We start from the raw sequence: 19,382 nt of genomic DNA, 5'->3' as shown, positions 1-19,382 counted from the left end.
CTCCTCTCAGCCTGGTCCACTGCCTTCTTCCAGGGCTGCTGGAAAGTTCCGGGCTCCTTCGCATCGCACGGGTGGATTTGGGCTGGTCTGATATGAACGTGTTTAATTCTGCCCTTGGAATTGGAAATATTCCCTGAATTACCTCCTGGAATTTCTGTGGTTCTGTTACTCCTGGTTTATCTGTGGAGGACAAACGAGGCCGTGTTTGACACCAGGAGGAGGGAAGTGGAATTCCTGCCTGTGTGGCAGCAGCTTCCAGAGTCCTTTTTGTCACTGCTGAGGAGGGTTTCATGGCCCTGTTCCTAAAAATCTTAATTCATCTGTCAACACTTTTTTCCCCTGTTATTCCTCTTAAAAGCCTCGTGCCTCTGTGTTTTCAGCCATGTTTTCAGCAATCATGGCCACAATACCCTGAATGCTCTTTCCAAGAGAGCATTTTGGGTTATGTAGTTCCACTCTTTCCTCCTGTAGATCAGGGATACTTTTTCTGTGTCTAATGTTTACACTGAGAGAAAAAAAAACCCATCCTGTAGTGATTGTTTCCCAGCTTCTTGGCTTGGATTGTCGTGTGCCAGGGCTGTTGTGTGTAGTTTTTACAACAGCATAACCCCAGGATGCCAACTGGAAGGAGTATTAAAGTAGAAACACACACTTCTGTTCCACAGGACAGTGAGATGTCATTTTTTCCCTCTGTCATCTCACAGCTCTGTTGTGACTGAGGGTGGCAGTTTTTACACAACTCATAATATTTGGTTTTGACCAGGAGAATTTGCCCCTTTAAACAGCAATACCCTCGGTGCCATCATTTTTCCACGGCTTTGGGGTTTCCTTTTTTGGCCCTCGTTAATCCCTGTGGGGTCTCTAACCCTTTTTTGAGCGATCTGTGAGGGGTGAAGCACTTTGTGAGCAGACTCAGAGCTCTGAGTGCTGTGACTGTAGGTCAGTAAGAGCAGAATCCCTGATTTTGGGGGGCTGGTTGAGCTGTGTGGTTGGTGGATCCTTGGGGTCTGTCACCAAGACTGAAGGAGCAGGTGTGCAGCGCTGGTTTTTGCTTTATCTGTGTAATGCTGATGAAACATTTTATGTCCCGACAGTCTGTCAGCCAAATATCTTGTCACAAGTCACAAGACTTAAATCCTTTTTTTTATCTCCCAAGGCTTCGGGGCTCGCTTGGAAACTTGCACTATGATGAATACTTTGCTGCTTTTGTCTGGAGTAGCTGGAGTGCATTTCTGGAATATTTGTCAAGATTTTATCAGTGTTTACTCCAATTTGAGTACCTAGTGTATTGTAAAACTGGCTTCAGTGAAATCTTGAAGAATTTTATGGAGTTTATGCTGTTTAATAATATAATGAGAACTAATCCTTCGTCTGTATGTTTGTTTGCTGTGGTAAATCCCACTCACATACTGGTTCTTTTTAGTCAGCTTTTACCTTTAAAAACAAGTTTGGAAGAATTGTTTTAGGACTTTTTTTCTCTATGATAAATCATTTTAACCTCCACTACTTGTTTTCTTGAGTTGTCTGCCAGGACCAGGCTGGAAACAAACTTTAATCTCTCTTTTCAAGCATTCCTTCAGAAACAAGAATTTGCTTTCCATCAAAGCGTTGTGTAGAGCACACTTAAAAGAGAATTAAATCCTTCTGGACTTCGTATCTGAGATCTATGCAAGGAGTAACTGTAGTGGAAAATGTTTAACTGTATTTTTGTATTTGCTTCAAAACTGGCCATTTTAAGCTAAAATAAGACTTGTGCCAGGATTTGTCAAAATCAGGCCCAGTGTTGAGATGTCTCTCTCTTCCTTCTCATCCCTCCTTTCCCCCCTTTTTGGGCAATCTCTACAAATTAAACAAGCCAATACAAAACATGTAATTGAAATGATTTCCCAGCTCTTTTTAGAGCTTTGAGTTCTATTTGAAAATTCCACCAAGCTCTTGTGGCTTTCTGTGGCACTTTGCAGCGTGGTTTGTTTTCGTTAAGTTCGGGCCTGTTGAGAAGGGAAATCTCAGAAATCTTCTGAGAAGTGCACAAAATTTGGCAGTGGGTATTACACTGCTGCTGATGTTCAATAATAGAGCTGATTTATACAAAATATGCTTTTATTCCCATTTCCAGTTAAGATTTGTGTTGGTTTAAGACGTGGCTGTTTCCCACGTCAGAGATGTGAACGCTGGTGACTCCATCCCGCTCCTCCCCTGTTTTCCAGGTCCAGGACATCTCCTTCAGCCACGACTGTCGCTGGGTGGTGGTCAGCACGCTCCGGGGCACTTCCCACGTGTTTCCCATCAATCCCTACGGGGGCCAGCCCTGTGTGAGGACACACATGTCCCCCCGGGTGGTGAATCGCATGAGCCGCTTCCAGAAGAGCGCGGGGCTGGAGGAGATCGAGCAGGAGCTCACGTCCAAGCAAGGGGGACGCTGCAGCCCCGTGCCAGGCCTGTCCAGCAGCCCCTCTGGCTCACCCCTCCACGGTAAATCCACTGCTTTCCTTTCTTCCCTCCCCCTTATATCGTCAAGAATTCCTAAAATAAGGTGCTGCGGGTTTTGTGCAAAAATATGTGAGGTAAGCAGGTATTACAGGAATGAGCCAAGGTGGACATACCTCAGAAGGACAGCTCTAGTTCTGCAGCTCAAGTAAACGATACTATCACAGATGTGTTAGTGATTTCCACTCTAAACTGAAAGTTTGGGGGGTCTTTAGGTCTCTAGTTTCCATCTAGGTCAGTAATTCTGGTCTGTGTTCAAGTGCCATTACCTGAAATTCTCATTGCTCATCAGCCCCAGTGGTCATGAAGCACATCTGGACATCTGCAATAAATGCTGCTCGAGGGGAAATGTGGAAACCAGACAGTGGGAAGTTGATGGCACAGATTTTTGTCCACTTTTTTTTGTGTGTGTGTGCGTGAGCAGTGTGACAAATAACGTGCAAAGGGAAAACAGTCTGTAAGATTGATCTGTCCATTCTGGTCCTGTGGTGGAGACACTTGAAGGATGTGAAGGGGAGCCTCAGAAATGTTCAAAAATCATCATTGCCACAGCTTCTTCAGTTTTGTCTTTGCCCTTCTTTCTGCCTTTCTCTTTCATGAGGTCTGTGCTAGAAACTGCTTTGTTTGGATTCGGGATTTGCTGCATCCTTGTGCCTCCTTTCCATTAAGAGTAAGTCACAACTTCCATGGAAGTGAAGTTTCAATAGCAGTTTGTTTGGGGTACCCACCCTTTTCCAGTCTGAGAGTGTTCAAAATGGCCAAAGACAGTCCCTCTTCCCTAATTATGAGTAGAGTTGGTGCTCATGAAAGCCCAACTCTGTGCTGGGCTCTCTGCTATAGAGAGAACCTTTGTGGGGATTTGGAATCAAAGGGACTGTTTTATGTCTTGGTGATTATTAAGGGAACCAGACTTGTCTCAGAAGAAGCCTCTCTATTTTCTCCTTTCTTTGGACTTTTCTGAACAAAGGTTTGTGCATAGCTGTTCTGGAGCTCTGCTCTTCTGCCTGGAGCCACTGGAAGGCACCCAAAACGTGCTCTGAAGTTTCCTCCTCCTTGCAGACAGTTGTGTATCATCTACCAGTTTACTTTCTGTCCTTGCTGCAGAGCAGCTCAGCCTGTCAGGCCTGGGACAGGCTGGGGACCGCTAAAGCTTTGCTATGGCAAATCCCTTTTAACTGTTGACATCACACAGAGGAGAGGAAGGAACTATCAATTTGTGTAGCTTTCATCCAGCCAATTCTGTTTTCTGTCAAGGGGAGCTGCAGTAAGTTGTTGCCTTTGCAGAGCTCTGAGGGGCATTTGAAGTTTTGAATAGATTTGACACTTCTTTCTGAAAGAAGGCTCAGCAGTTCCACCTCCCCCAGGATGCTCAGTGGTGGGCAGGTTGTGCATGGAGGAGTCCCTGAGAGAGAGGGAGCAGCTTTCAGGGGAGTGTCTCAAGAGTTCTGAGACTTTGGTTGGCAAATGTCTGTCCCGAAAGATAATAAATCAGATTTCTTTCAAGATCTCTGCGCAGTCATCATGGCTTGAAAATGAGCTCTGTTTAAACAGTCAGCTCTGTTGGAGGGCTGCACGTGGGCACGGGGAGTTAAGGCAGGAAGGTAACTGTGGCTCCTGGAGGATTTCACCCAGACTGTGCTCATCACTTCGATGATGAAGGGCTTGGAGTTGGACACGAGCTAAGACCGTGTGCTGGTAACTCACAAACCTGCTTGTGGAAGTTTTCCATGAGAAATTTGCGGGGATCGTGTAGAGGAGTTAGCAGAGTTGTCTTAAAAAAATCTTACGGGGGAAAAAAAAAAGATGAAATGGTTCCATTTTAAAAAAGTCCATTTGAGAAAATACCGTAATATTTTCAGTAATTTTATTGCTGCTTTTTCATTTCAGTAATCTTTCAGTTTACCTGGCTGCAGGCAGGCAGGATATTGAACCCCATTATAGGCTTTTTATAAAAAGCCATTTATCATCAACTTGTTAAAAAAAAAACCCTGAAGTTCACAGCGACTTTTCAGCAGAGGGGATTGTATGTGTGTGTCTGTGTGTGTGTGTGGCAGCTGCATTAGCCAGAGACCGATGATTATTTTAATTTGTGAGCTAAGATGTGTTTACTCAGACTGTAACAGCTCCTTCCCATATTCTAATGTTAAATGATTGTTGTTTGGAGGAGTTAGGACAGTCTGGTGACAGGAGTGTAAGCCAGTACTCCAGAGAGGGAAGAGCAGTCCTGGGTTTTTCTTTTAACTTGCTCTACAATCCTTGGTAAATTTTACTGAGCTGATTCTGTCTATCAGTTTTGTGATGTGTGACAGCAGTAATAATCTGTTTGTTCCCCATGTGTGGAATTACTTTAATTTTGTAGTTTTCTTCAAGAAGAATAACTGTTGCTTTCCTTAATCATCCCTCTAAATGCAGCTAATTATAATGGAAATAAAACCAAAGACCATGTCCTGGAGAGCACCATTGCTCTGGGACAAATTGTTGATTAGGTGACTGAATCAGAGGAGATTGTGGCAAACTGGAGGATTTTTTTTTTTTGGTGTCCTTTGCAATCCAGAAAACTTTAAATAAACCCCAAGTTAAAAAAAACCCTGCTGTTAATCCTCCTACTGATATTTCTTCTGCATTAAAAATCTCATTGCTACAACCTTGTGCCAAAAGAACGGACTGCCACGCACAAAGCACTGGCTCGTTATCTTCTTTTTCTGATTAGCAATCGTAACTTATTGATGGCAACTTGTGATTAGCTTTTGTTCTTGTAAATATTTTCAGAGTTCTTGTTCTGTCGTATTTTTCCCCTCCCAGTTTCAAACTGAAGCTGTTTGCTGTGTGTATAGTAGCGAGGCAATCTATTTACGTTTTGTCGGAGCACCCCAGGAACTGTTTACCCACACAACGTCAGCCTTTACTGGGGCTGGGGATGATTTCATTTCCAAATGAATCATAGCTGGGCTTTGTTCTTCTTAGCAGAGTGAAGTAAACTGTTAAATGGAGGATGATAAAGAGATATTTCCTTTGCACCTTTTATAGCCGACAGAGATTTTGTTTGGGCTGCTCTGTCTCTTAATCCAGCGACGTTGTATTTTTGTCATTCCTTTGGATTGCCAGAGTTGTCAGGAATATCTGAGTTGGGTTGGGATCCTTTTATGGGCTTTTACTATTATAAGACCATTACGACATCAGTTGGTTGTGGGGGTGAATATTGGGGTAGAATTTGGCCTTACATGACCTTTTTACTTGTATAAAATGGGGTTTATGGTTCTTACCTATCTCACAGGTATGATGTGGGGACTATGGGATGAGTGGTAAAAACAAAACTATGTCATTGGTGATGCAAAAGTGTCCCTGGTCTCCTCAGGACACCTATATGGGAATAGCAAAGAGCATTTAGGTGTTAAAAAGTAATGTTTTTCTTGGAAGATTGAAAAATGTCTATATCTCTCTAAGTATTTTTATTCTGCAGATTAAAATATACAGAGTGTTATTGTCATTATTTCTTCCACCACCAGTAAGTGAAATAAAGTCTCTGTAGCTCTGCTCGGAGTTTCTCTGTTTCTGGCTGCAGGAATTTCCAGTATCAGAACTAATAATAATAATAATAATAACAATAATAATAATAATAATAATAATAATAATAATAATAATAATAATAATAATAATAATAATGATGCAGTAAGTTAAACAGACATTCAGCCTATATATCCACACCTACTAAAACCATTCCATAATAATATGATACTCTCTGAATTTGTCTTGCATTTTGGTGGGGATTGAAATATTTATTTGGATGGTGTAATTTTGCCAAAAAACTTCATAACACACCATGGTTTTTTTTCCAGATTTAATACCGATGCTGAGATGGAGTAGATAAATTTAGAATTGTGAAAAAACATGTTGTTCTGGATATAGTGCATTCAAGGCTTGTGTTTATCTCTTCATAAATATTTTAGTACGGCACATTTTTCATTGCAAAATCTCTTCTAATTTTAAAAATCAAAAGGTTTCGTCTCGCTTTTCCTTCGTTACCATCGCAACATGATTAAAATCCAGGCATAAAACTGGAAGTTTGATAAACATGCAGCCCTGAGATGCTTTAAATATTTTCACGTTACTTTTCACTATTTCCCAGAGTGAAACTCCTTTTACTAGAAGAATTCTTATGGGAAAGCAGAGTTGAAAGGACTGACATCATCAGCCCTTCCTGAAAAACAGATTGGTTTCCTTTAAGTAACACTCACTTAAGAAACCACCTATTTAGAGAGAGGCAGACAAAAATAGTTTCGAAGAAAATTAACTGTATAATAACTTAAAGCACCGGAGGGCAGTTCCTTCGCGGAGTTTAACTCCAAACGCTGCGAACACGAGCTGGAAACTGTTCTTTGAAAACTCTCTGTGAAGTTTAGTTTTTCCTTTTGTCATCTGCAGCGTCTCTCGATAAAAGCGGTTTTTAGAAATGTGTAAAAGCAGTAAATCAAGCTGCAGCATCGGCCCGTAGTTTTAACGCACTTTTAACATTTGTATTTGCGTTTAATTGTTGTGCTTCTCCGCAGCATCGCACTCGGCTCTTTTTTATAGAGATGTAATTTCACGTAGTTCTTTTTGCAGCTTCGGTTCAAAGCCTGAATGCGTCTCTCTTCTTGTTTCAAAGCTCGGGTTTAGCGACTGCTTTTAAGCTGATCGCACTAATTTCTCCTTAGAACACCGTTCAGCTGCACGAGTGTACCTAACCCTCTGCACGGACGCACGAAGCGCTCCGAGAAGACACGAAGTCGAGCGCGTTCCCTCCGGCGGATCATTAATATCACTACTTATCGATTTCCGATGGGAAACCGGTTATTTTTTTTATCGATTTGCAGCTGGAGGCTCCCCGCGCTCCCTCCGTCCCCTCAGCGGTGCCCGGCGCGGCCTGCAGGGGGCGCCGTCCTCCCGGGCATGGCGCCTCAGGCGGGGCCGGCCCTGAGGGGGGCCCTGCCCGGCGGCCGCTGCGATGCGCGGGCAGATGGTGGCGAGGAGGATGAAACCTCCTTTTCTTCCCCCCCCCCCCCCCAGTCCTACAGGCACTGAGCTACTCATATAAGCGTTATAAATATTTATTCTGTTGCAAATATAAACCCTCCGCCTTCGCTGGCCTGAAGCGCCCGGCGGGCCTCTTCGTTTCACGCCCTCACCTGGAGTTTCTCTTCGCAGTTTTAAGGCAGTTGGGGAGAAACAGGATTAGTTTGCCTGGTGGGAATTTCCTGCTAGCGGCTTTTAGAGACTGGTTCTATGATTCTGTGATGACTCCTTCCTTCTGGAGCAGTCCCAGGGCTGGCGATGGAAGTGCCCAGAGCAGCTCCACGTGTAGGGCCGGGAAAAGAGGTGGGAACAGCTGGAAGCACCAGTTTGGGAACTGACCAGCAGCTTACTGGTTGTAAACGAGCTGTGTTTTTAGCTGCCTTTTTTTTTCCCCCCCTTTTTTTTTTTTTTTGATAATGGATAAAGAGTCAGTGGAGTGGAAGAAGTAGGTGGTATATTTTGGGTAGTTTCTGAAGTGGAAGGAAAAGATCCATTCCCTTCAGATAAGTAGGGAAGTAGACTGATAAATTCTGTCACCAGGGAAGTTCATGTCTGTACATAAGGTGTTTTAAAGAAGGTTTTTGTAAACAGCGTAGATTGGGGGCGAATACATGTTTGCCTTGATAGTTGAAAGAAAAGTTGCGAATATTCCGGATAAATCGGAGATTGAAGGAGACGGACATCAGGAGGGAATTGCAGCTCTTGAGATCTGGAGTGTAAAACTCTCTGAGTGAGTGATTTAGCCCAGCAAATGCCGTAGCAGTGGTCAGAGCAAAGGTTGTGGGTAGGCAGGCGGAGGGGAAGCGATCGGCAGCGCACAGGAGACCGCGATGGCAAAGATGGATCGCGGGGGGAAAGGAAGGGGGAAGGCAGGCAGGAGTTGGATTACCACAGATGTGAGCGTCCCACTGAAGTTTTCCTGTCAAGATGGATGATTTCAGTCTTGGTAACATCGAATTGAAGAAAATTTTGATAGGGTCAAGTGCCGATGTGTGAGAGGCAGGTACCGAGGGAGTGCAAGGAGCGGTGACTGGAATTTTAAGTGTTTGCCTGAAAATGACTTACTAAAATGACATTTTGGGATTTTATGGTTATTTCAATTGTTCCCTCAATTGCTTCCTCTTAATTTACAGTAAACCCATGCTTTGTCATCCGCAAATCTCCCAGTTAACCAGGGATATAAAGGACAGGCTGGTGCATTTCCTTCTCTACAATGGGAGTAGTAACAACATCCTGCAGCTGATGCATCGCTTTGATCGGATTTTCAGTTGCCAATTGGAAATTGATAAATAATATTAATGATCCCTGAGAAGGAACACACTCAACTTTGTCTTCTCAGTGTGCCTTATATGTCTGTGCAGAGGGCTAGATACACTTGTGTACAGCTGAACGGTGTTTTAGGGAGAAATCAGTGCAATCAGCATAAAACCCATCACTAAGACTGAGCTTTGAAAGAACAAGGCAGCTGAAAAGAGCCAGTCACTGAAGGAGCAGTGCAGGAATGGTTCTTGCATGGTGGTTGTGTCCAAAGCACAAAAGAGGAAAGGCTGGAATTAGGGCAGGAGAAGCAGCAGGGTCCAGGCATTCATTGGTGGGTCAAGGAATGTAAGTGGCTCGAGGGAGCTGTGATCAGTGAAATGACAAAAAGTGGCTTTGCTCACCTGATACAGGCCTGCAGGGTGTTTGATCACAAGGTGAGAAAGTAGAATCCGGAGTTTTTCAAGAGACCGTATCAGCTGAAGGAGGAGGTTTAAGTGTGGAGGGTGTTGTATGACGAGGAAGGTTTGGCATGAGGGAAGGTGAAAGCATGTGAAGCCCCACGTTAGTAACCAGCGAGGGGAAGGAATGGGACAAGAGCTGGTGGGAACAATCACTTTATCTGATGGACCTGCTGGGTTCAAGCCCAAACACCTTGTGCTTCCCCTGGCAGTGGGTATTCTGGGAATCTGGGGCTGCTCCCTCATGCCTGCAACCTGAATCAGACTCCCTGTCTGTATGATTGGGGATGGATTGTGCAGTAAATGGGGGCTACCCTTATTGTCTTTTCTTTTTCCAGCACAGTTATTATTCCTAAGTAAGGCATTTAATCAAATGTGCATTTTTGGTAGTCCGAAAAATGCAAACACTTTATGGAAAGAAACGTAAGCATTAAGATTGGAAATAAAATATACTCGTATCTTTTAAAAGGTTTATCTTTACCCGTAAATATGCTGATTGGGCTTATTCTTTTTTGCTTAGTCTTTGTGGGCTGTTAAAATCAGTTGCTTTTTCCCATCTCAAGGAAATGCATCTTTGACACTTCTCATGACCTGAGTCACGCTGCTGTCACGGAGCCAGAAAACATCCTTAACGGTCATGGGTAAAAGAGCAGAGCTGCCGAGGGTGTGTGGAGGGTGCAAGAGGGAGAGATTGCCATGGTTTGCTTCAGTTCCTATTCTGTGGGTGTTTCAGACAAGCCATTTGTTATAATTACCCATGGATATTATTGTCAAGTTCTCAAATGCAGTGGTTCTCAAGGCACTTCTTTTTCCTTCCACGTAACTTAGGATAAATCCTGTGTATTGAATTCAGATGCTAAAATATCTGTGCTAATGGTTGCAGCTAGAGGGAAAATAAGGCAGAGATAAAAAGGTGGGGATAAAAAAATCACGGATGTGTTAATATGGAGTTTATCATCAATACAAAATTCAATTCTAATAAGCTCAACCTTTGAGTAAGGAGCTACCATTAAACTTTCCGTCTTCTCACCCGACACAGCTGCACACAGAGATGTCCTTCAGAAATTCCCAGATGTCTTAGAAATTCTGCGGTTTCTAAGACACTCTGATCTGTTTTTCTGTCCCAATACAAAAAAAATTAGGTTCATAAAGATCATTTAATTCTGTATCATTTGGAAGAGAAGTGCGAGACGCCCAAATTTCCCCAAGTTCACAACGCTGCAGTGTCTCGGAGTCATCCCTGAAAGGAGGCTTTGACTTCAGAGCTGTGCTGATATGAATTATGATGGATAGACGTGACAAGGGGCAGCAGCAGTAGTACATACTTGTTTTCTCAAGCGCTTCATCATTCACCAGCAGACAGTGTTAGCAAAATTCCCATGTGCGAGGAATCGGAGGAGCAGAGTCTCTCTGCAGTGCCCGGAGGCTGCCTGTGCGATAACCTCATTAGTGCAGTGTTAGTCTGAGCTCACAGAGTCCTGTCCTCAGAAGGGTTTGCAAACTCCAGTTCAGAGCTGTGGGAGCTGCAGCCACAGCCTGTGGCCCAGAGCGCCGGGGAGGGGAGGATGGCACAGCTCCTGCCTGTTTGCTTGGAAACACTCCGTAGCTACACCCGTAGTAGTTACAAGACTCTGGTCTTGGAGGCTTTCCATCTGTGGAGAGTTGGAGGTGCAAGGTCTGGCTCAAAGAGGATGGCAAGGTGTGGACCCGGCCCTGCCTGTGCCTGGTGCTTCCTGGACATGACCCAGGAGCAGGAGGGCCAGTTTGGCTCTCTGGGCTGGGAACCACCACGTGGAAGAGCCCGGCTGAAGCGCTGCCGCCGCTGCCTGCGGAGCCAACAGCTGGCAAACCAGTTTCTGGGGTTTATTTCGAGTTCTGCCCATAAATGGGCTGGAGATTTGCACCAACAGTATTTTTAGTTAAATAAGTCCAGAAAAATTATTTTTGTGCCAGATTTGTACGTGTGGTAGAGGGTTTGTTTTCTGAGGAGATGCTTCAAGACACCTTTGTTATCTTTAGCACAGCAAAGTGGTGTCTGTACACAGTGAGGATGGGAAGCAGCAAGGGGAGAAGAAGCAGGTATTTGTGTCAGATTTTCAAGGAGTTATTTTTTGCACAAGGCAGTTGACACTGTGGATCTCTTCACAGCTGCTGTGAGAGGTGCCATGGGGCCCAGAACATGGTTACTGTTCTGGCAGAGTGGTTTCCTCTCCTTTTTGATTTCTCTGGACTGTCAGTGTAATTTCTTTTCCATACAGGAAAGGAAGAAACACTCATGGAGGTAGGAAAAATGACCAGCTGTACTGTACCATCAGTAGTTGTGTGAGTAAATGACAGGTTCAAATCCCAGGTAGACCTTGAGGTTGGAACTGTTCTTTCACAATCCATCTTTGGCCAGGTAGAGGTACAGGCAGCAAAGGGGTCATGGCAGTTCCTGTGCCCAGGACAAGAGGAGATCACTGAGCATCAGTGGGACACTTTGTAACTGGGGGGCAAAGTTTCTGATAGTAGAAGGAAAACTTCAGGAGGAGGAAGGCACTACTGTGAGGCTGTGTTCAGATCTGGAGTGGAGGAGGCTGATGAGCAGTTGGAAGAGCTGGAGTTCAAGGAGCTGGGGTGAGAGGGCAGAGGGCTCTGGCTCAGCAGGGCCTCAGACACTTGGGCTGGCGCTTGCACGTCTCGGCAGAGCACTCTGACTGTCACCATCACATGCCTTGCCTGGATGCAAACGGGGAGAAAGTTCTTCTTCCTTAGGACAGTCGTGAGATTTAGTGCAGCTGTGTTTCCAAAAGTTTGATATCGAGTGGTTTGAAATGTTACACAAACAACTGGCTGCGTTGTTTTCTCCCATCCATTCCGGTGGAATCAGATTAGTGACAGGTTTTGGACTTGGACCACTTTAGCTGGGAGGAAAAGTTGCTCTGAGTAGCTGCATGAAGTGCATGTACATGTGGTAGCCAAGACATAATATTCCTCCTTTAATGGGCCTAATTGTATTGGAAATATTGAGGGTGAGGGTGTGAAATGAGTTTAAATTTGATAGGACACAATTGAAGGAAGTGGCAATGTGACTTGAATTGAGAGGCGATCGTTAGCTAAAATAATGAGTTTCCTGGCTTTTTCTAGGAAAACATCTTAACATTTCACGAAGAAAGATAACACACGTTGGACTGGATAAAACAAACCATGAAAGCAAAAGCCCCCTTTGGCAGCAATCAGGGCTCGTGGTGCTGAGCGTGTTCCTTGGGAGGCTGTTGAGTTTTGCCTGTCAGGCTCTTCCTGAGGGCTCCGTGAGCCAGCATTGCTTCCGCTGGGCTCCCTCCTCGGGTCACAAGGCAGCGTTTCTCACCAGGGCGCTGCTGTTTCCTCTTCCGACTGTAGTAGATTACAGATTATACTGGAACATGCCTGAGAAAAGGTCAGGAACGAGGGTGAAAGTCTTGGAGCTGGAGCTGGGAAGCTTTCCATTCTCATCCGGGAAACTTTTTTGTATGGAATGAAAGGCAAAGCAAAATAAACCACCACGTCCATGACACTTCTGTTTTTCCTGCCTTTTTTTTTTTTCTTTTTTTTTTTTTTTGCCTGCCTGTTAGAAAGGATTTTATTTCCCTTGCATTATATGATTAGGGAGTGTTTAGCTGAGGAATCCTCAGTGTTACACTAAACAGAAATAATGGCCAAACACGGTTCTTTTTCCTGTAACTCGGCCTCCACATGATTGCATAGCCTGGAGTTACTGTTTTTATTTCCCAAATTATAGTTGTTTATATGTAGTGTTAATGTCAGTAGACTACGTGGTACCCTTTGAAATGGAGTCTGTTAAATACTGTAAGATATAAAAGCTAATCAAGTGGGGTTTGAATTTTAATGACCCTGCATTACTAAGCTTTTTGTATTGGAGTAATGGAACAAAAATGGAAAAAATCAACACAGAAGCATTTTATTATAAGGCTGAGAGGTGCTTGATACCACTTTAGTGTTTCATGTAAAGTGTATAGAGAAACTAAAATCCTTCTGATCATTACTTTCCTACCAGAAAAAAAAAATTGTCTGGGCCAAGTCCTCTTTTGCTTTGCTCGCTGGCAGGGTGGAATTTCTTGACACCAAAGAAAAGCAGCACTCAGACAGGGAGGCAGGTCATATATACAGATACAGTGGGGCTGCATCAAACTGGTTCTTTCAGGATCCCGTAACTCTGCCCACATGGTGCTGATGCACAACGCGCTCCTCGGGGCTGCACTTGGATGCGGAGTCGTGTCATTATAGTGGCAAAACTCAGGGTGGTTTTGCTCCTCTCTCCTCAGAGATGGGCTCTGACAGCAGTGCCCTCAAGTCCTCTGTTCAAACACTGACCAATTTGAAATCTGGCCTGAACTCATCAAGGCTCTGAGTTGATCAGAAGAGGACAAGTTACTGTATTAATTGCTTTCAGTCGATTGATTGCTTTTTGAACGGTGTTAGAGGCCTGCAAGTCTCACACATTTTCTGCTTGGAGTGGCTTTCCTTTCTTATCCAAAAATACATTTGAAAACTTAGAGTGATTTGATCAAATGTTTGATGAGCAGCTTATGAGTTTAACACGTATAAATAAAATCATCATAAATAAAATCACAGGTGTTGCTAAACAAGCACTGCAGTGGTGAAGGTGTGTGGAGAGCTGAGGGTGACTCTTCCCAGAGAGGCCGTGATGAGGAGAGAGGCGATGCCTGTCCAGCCATACCTGGGAGCTGCTCCTGATGGCTTTTCCACAGATGTCCAGCTCTGTCAAAAACCACTAAATCTTGTGAAGTTTATTTTCCTTATAGCATCTGTGTTTTATAATGGCGCTTTTAATTTGTTGTTTCTCTGTCTGCTGGGATTTCTTTTGTCCGGCCCTTTCAGGCCTCCCTGTTTTCCTCGGTGGAAGTGAGTCTGTCAGTGATGGCTGCTCTGGGAATACAGCCCGGCCTGGCGGCCGCTCCCTCCCTCTGACAACAAAGCACATTGTTGTTTGCTCTCCTCACTTTTATCCTCAGCTTAATGCGTTTTGCCTTTGGTTATCCGTGGAATGAAATGTCTGGAAAACCGTGGCTCAGGTTTTGGGGGGATGAGATGAGATGAGGATGGGTTTGCAGGCTCTCAGCAAACAGGTATTAAGACAGAACCCACTGGTTTTCCATGTCTCTGTAGGTATGGAAGTTCATCCAGTGTGTAAGGCTGATTTTCCATGTCTCTGTAGGTATGGAAGTTCATCCAGTGTGTAAGGCTGGTTTTCCATGTCTCTGTAGGTATGGAAGTTCATCCAGTGTGTAAGGCTGGTTTTCCATGTCTCTGTAGGTATGGAAGTTCATCCAGTGTGTAAAGCTGCACTTGGAAATAAACTTCAGTCAGACTCCAGAGCCACGACATCCCTGGCTTTTTGGAAGTCCCTTAGTAAAATTAGTAAGAGATTTACCAGCAGCTTAAATTGAGACATAAGCCTGTTTTTCTTTTATTTCTCTCCAGTGGAAATCTGAAAGGCTCAATTAGGATTAACCAGAGGAATCTTTGTCGTGGGTTTAGCAGGAATTCATACCTTGAGTGGAAATAATGCAAGTCCTGAGCTGTGGCCCGGGCTGGAGAGGGAGTGCAGGCACATGGGAAAATGAAGCTGAGCCTAAACTGGCTTTAATGCATTCTGTGCACAGCTCTTGAACTCTGATCCGAGCAACTCTTCCCTGGCAGCCCCTGGAACGACAAATACTTGACCCAAGGGACTTGCCTTGCACGGGGTCCTGAGGGCTGTTGAGCTCAGCTCCAGGTGAGTACCGAGGGAAAGAGCCCCCTCCCTCGGGACACTCCACTGGAAACCTTCAGAGTGACCCTGGAGAGGACATGTTTGCCATGGGATTGGGAGGGTGGCCATTGATTCCCCCTGAATTTCTCTAAATTCAGCAGGAAGTGTCCATGAGCAGGCAGTAGGATGTGATCTGTGTGCAGCTGTCAGTGCACAACCAAGTTACCCCTCACAGCTGAGTGTGCTGTCCACATGTCCTGAGGTAACTGGAGTTCAGGGTTCTGTATGAAAAATATTGGATATTTCGAGCAGATTTAAACTTTGGCTTATTTGTTGCCCGTCCTTTGACAGTGAATCAACAACTGCTCGAGCTGTAGAAATAATGTTGATGCTTGACTGCATTCTTTGTGCTCTTTTGGCCTGATACAGCAGCCCTGTGCACACACAACTCCTGTTTACTGCAGGAGTTTCCTACTTGGACAGGCTGGAGGAATGGAAAGGGAATTTTTCCAATTTCTGGAGGGCTGCAGCAGCACACCAGAAAATTATGGGGTTTTCTTTAACCTTAATGGTCCTCACCATCTTAATGTTACTGTATTTAGATTCTGAAGAACAACTTTACTGTCAGAAATAATCTCTCTCCTTTCTGCAGCGTTCCAACTTGGAATTTTTTACTTCTATCACTTTTAATTACATTTTTTCGCAGTTAAGCAACTGAATGTTGCTGCAGAAAATACAGGCTGGCAGGCAATGGTTGTTGTGACATATGTTTGGTAGTTACAGCTTTTTCATTTGTCACAGCTGAATTTTTTTCTCGTGGTTGGGCTGTGCATTATGAGCTCTGCTTTAGTTAATTTTTTATTGAGGTTTGTATACATCAGATTAAACTGTACTTCTAAATATATATTTACAAATTAAATGCTGAACGTTTTTTGGCTGGTTTTTGTTTTGTTTTGTTTTGTTTTTTTGCAAAGAGGAATCATCTTAGATTTCAGTCTTATTCAGCATCTCTTTTATACCTTTTCATTCTCTCTTCATAGCTTAGTGCTTTTTTCCCTTTTGCTCTCTGTTTTCTTATGTCTGAGGCTGAGAATTGCAGGGTACTGTAACTACAATTAATAAAAAGCTCTGAGGAAGTGACTTAATCCTGCTGTTTTCTGAGTATCCCTGACTGCCTTGGGATTCCTCAACTTGCTTGGAAGTAAAGCAGCTCATCCTTGTGTTGGAAGGACGTCTGTGAATTCCTCCTTCCTCTGCATGCAAATATTCCATCGAATCAGCCGAAGGTTTTGCATGTGGAAAACCACATGGAAGTTGGGAGTGGGTCATTAAATGTGCCTTGAGAGGGGACAGGGGCTGTTACCACACACCCTTTGGGTCAGGAGTTCCTAGTTAATCATTATATTTCAAACAAGTAAAAGAAAACAGATTACAGGCAGATTTGGAGCCCCCTCTGCAGATACTGGTGGTGTTTGCTGTGCAAATGTGGATCAAGGGGAAGATGGGAGAGGGAAACACTCTCAGAGAGGCCTTGGCTGCATGAACAGTAACTAATTAGACAGTAATGCACAAAACTATTCATGGGCCTTTCTGCAAGAACCAAGACTGTATTATTAAACTAATCTTAAAAAAATTAATTGCATCTCAGTCTTAATTTAAAACTCAGCCGGGCTGGTTTTTTTTTTTTTTTCCCTTTCCCTTTTCTTTTTATTCCAAGTTGGTGCAGGAAAATTGCTATTAATGAAATCTGCTCTCTGGGACTTCAATGGGCTCGTTCTTCATTAAAGCCTCGCCATTTCTCTTAAAACGTATTGAGCGACCGGAGACTCCCACAAAATCCACTCTGTAATTTCATCATTTCTCTTATTGTGCCAGCCTGACATGCAGAGCTCTGGGGACTTTGCAGAAAACCCCCAATAAAACCCCCCTAAGCTCACAGTTATATAGTATTAAAAGAAGGGTGAAGGAAGCCTTGAGTGTCTTTAGGATGATGAGACATTCATTAAGATTTTTCCGCCTTCCTTTTCCTACTTTCAATCCATCTGAAGGACCATTAAAGCTTTTCAGGCAGCTTCCTGTGAGAAACCCTTTGCTGTGCTGTTTTTCTTCCTTGAAAAAAGGTGGCTGCTCTTGAGGCAGATTGTATGGATTTGGCCTGGGATTTGTATAATATCTGTGTAGAATGCAGCAGTTGTTTAGGAACCTAATTCCCAATATGGCTCCCTTTTGATTAAGAACAAAGCCAGCGTTTCACAGCATTACAGGAACACAGAAAAACAAGTTAATGATCTAAACCTTTTAATTCATGGTTGCTTGTCTATTTAAAGTACTTTTGATTCTGCTATAAACAGACTGGCCCCTTTTTTTGTTTAACTTCTTTCTTTGGTTTCTTCGCATTTCTTTCTTTACTGTCCATGAAATTTGGAGCTCGTTTCCTTTTCCAACTGAAGAATGAAAGGTTGTGACTACAGAGTGATACAGGGAGTAAGAAAAGCGTATCCAGACTGGGCATCCATCCAGCACAGACCTCTTTGAAACAAGCTAAATTTAGGCTTCTCTGGGGTTTTCTGCTTGTGTTTTCCCTTTCCTTTTTTTTCCTTTTTTTTTTTTTTCAGTACCTATGTTTCATTTTCTCCTTTCTGAACGAAGATGAAGTTTATGACTTTTTTGATACTTTCTTGATTTTTACATGTAGTTTGGCCTGGTTTTGTTTTATCTAGTTACTTGAGATTTTCCTCCAGCCTTAGTTCTGCAGATGATTATTCTCTGTGTCTTTATCCACTGGGACAACAAAAGCGACCTTTTCAGGACTTCCAATTACCAACACTGTATGTGGTACTTTAGGAAAATAATTCCCTTCCAGATATTCTTTTCTTTTTAAATAGAGAGTTGGAATCCAGAGCTTGTTCTTCAAATCGAACTCAAATACTTGTGGGTGAACAAAACTGTCAGGGCAGCAGCAGCAGCAGCAGCAGGAATAATTTCCCTTCCATGGAAGGAAATCCTTGCTTATCCCCATGTATAAAATTAGTATTTGCTGCTTCCATTGCTGTTTATTTTTTATCTGAAATGAAGATGAATTTTTTCAGATTTTTTTTTTAATTGCAGCGGGAGATTTTTTTTGGTTTATTTTTTGGGGGCTTTTTTTTTTTTTTAAATCTTATTTCGGTCAGATGTAGAAATGCCAAATGAAGACAAAAATCCCAATAATGTGTTTTCTCACATCTCTGTTCCCATGAAGGTAAATTGAACAGCCAAGACACTTACAACAACTTCACAAACAACAATCCCGGGAACCCTCGGCTGCTGCCTCTTCCAAGCCTGACTGTGGTGTTGCCTCTTGCTCAGATCAAGCAGCCAATGACATTGGGGACCATCACCAAACGCACAGGGTGAGTGCACAAACCTTCCTTAACCTTCTTATTTATCATTCACGGGCAAAGAATTTGGGTTACTGGTGATAATTAGTTTTATTCCTTACTTTAATTCCAATGTACGTAATTTACTTGGCAGCAGAAGGGGTTGGGGGGAAGAGGAGACAAGAAAACCAGCATCAGATGAGTGAATTAAACCTACAAAGAAATCCCTGTAAATTCAGGAATATTCATTTGGGTGGCTCAGGAGAAGTTTGCACACCAGTCATGTGAATGAAACATAAGCAGAATAAAATGTGGGTTTACTTTTTTTTTTTTTTTTGGAAAAGTTTGTTTGGATTTCCAACCTTTTCAAGCAGAATTGATTTTTGTGACTATCAGAGCTGCAAAGACAGTAAAGGCAGGTTGAGCAGAAAGGCAGAACCTAATCCTGCTGTTTTCCTTGACCTTATTTTTCCTCTGAAGTGTCTGTGCTGGACTGTGTAACTCATGTGTGGACTCCAGAGCCAGCTGCACTTTGCTTCTTCTCACTGGGCCAGGATAAAGCACTTCAGGATATTTGTTGGGAAAAGCTCCTCTAAATATACATATAATTACTAGGAAGACTTTTGTGAGCTTCATAAACTGTAACAATATTAAGTTAATTCACACTGTTCAACAGTTGATACTTCTGCTAAACTTCAAATCTTTTATTACAATTAACACAGAAAGCTACTGGGTGATGAGTATATTTTTTTTCCCTCTTAAATTTTAATTGTTCGAATCCCTGAATATTTTCTAATTAAAAGTCTGATTCATCCATTAATTTACAGAGGGTTTTTACATTTTTAAGGAAAATAGATCGAGCATGGCATGTTGTTGGACAAAACAACTGGGAGTCCCTACAGCTTCCTAACATTTTCCTGCTTTTTGCCCAGTGCAGGCACTGCCTTCCTTTGCCTCAGTGCTTTCCTGCTCAAACTCTGCTCGTGAGGGGAATTTTTACCTTGTGTTCCA

The 19,382-nt window shown here is 43.3% G+C and overlaps 1 protein-coding gene across 11 annotated transcripts in view; it reads left to right on the top strand.

Moving 5' to 3' along the window:
* BCAS3 (BCAS3 microtubule associated cell migration factor) overlaps nucleotides 1-19,382 on the top strand; it is a 319,099-nt gene that overhangs the window by 87,030 nt on the left and 212,687 nt on the right. For all 11 annotated transcript variants that reach the window (XM_032707131.1, XM_032707129.1, XM_032707130.1 and 8 more), the window contains 2 exons: nucleotides 2,208-2,472; nucleotides 18,254-18,404. In XM_032707131.1, the coding sequence (XP_032563022.1) occupies nucleotides 2,208-2,472; nucleotides 18,254-18,404 (416 nt within the window). The remainder of the gene's footprint in view (nucleotides 1-2,207; nucleotides 2,473-18,253; nucleotides 18,405-19,382) is intronic.

This window comes from Chiroxiphia lanceolata, chromosome 20 (assembly GCF_009829145.1).
Source record: "Chiroxiphia lanceolata isolate bChiLan1 chromosome 20, bChiLan1.pri, whole genome shotgun sequence".
Taxonomy (NCBI): domain Eukaryota; kingdom Metazoa; phylum Chordata; class Aves; order Passeriformes; family Pipridae; genus Chiroxiphia; species Chiroxiphia lanceolata.
The sequence above is the reverse complement of the archived record's forward strand: the minus strand, read 5'-3'. Positions and strand labels throughout refer to the sequence as shown.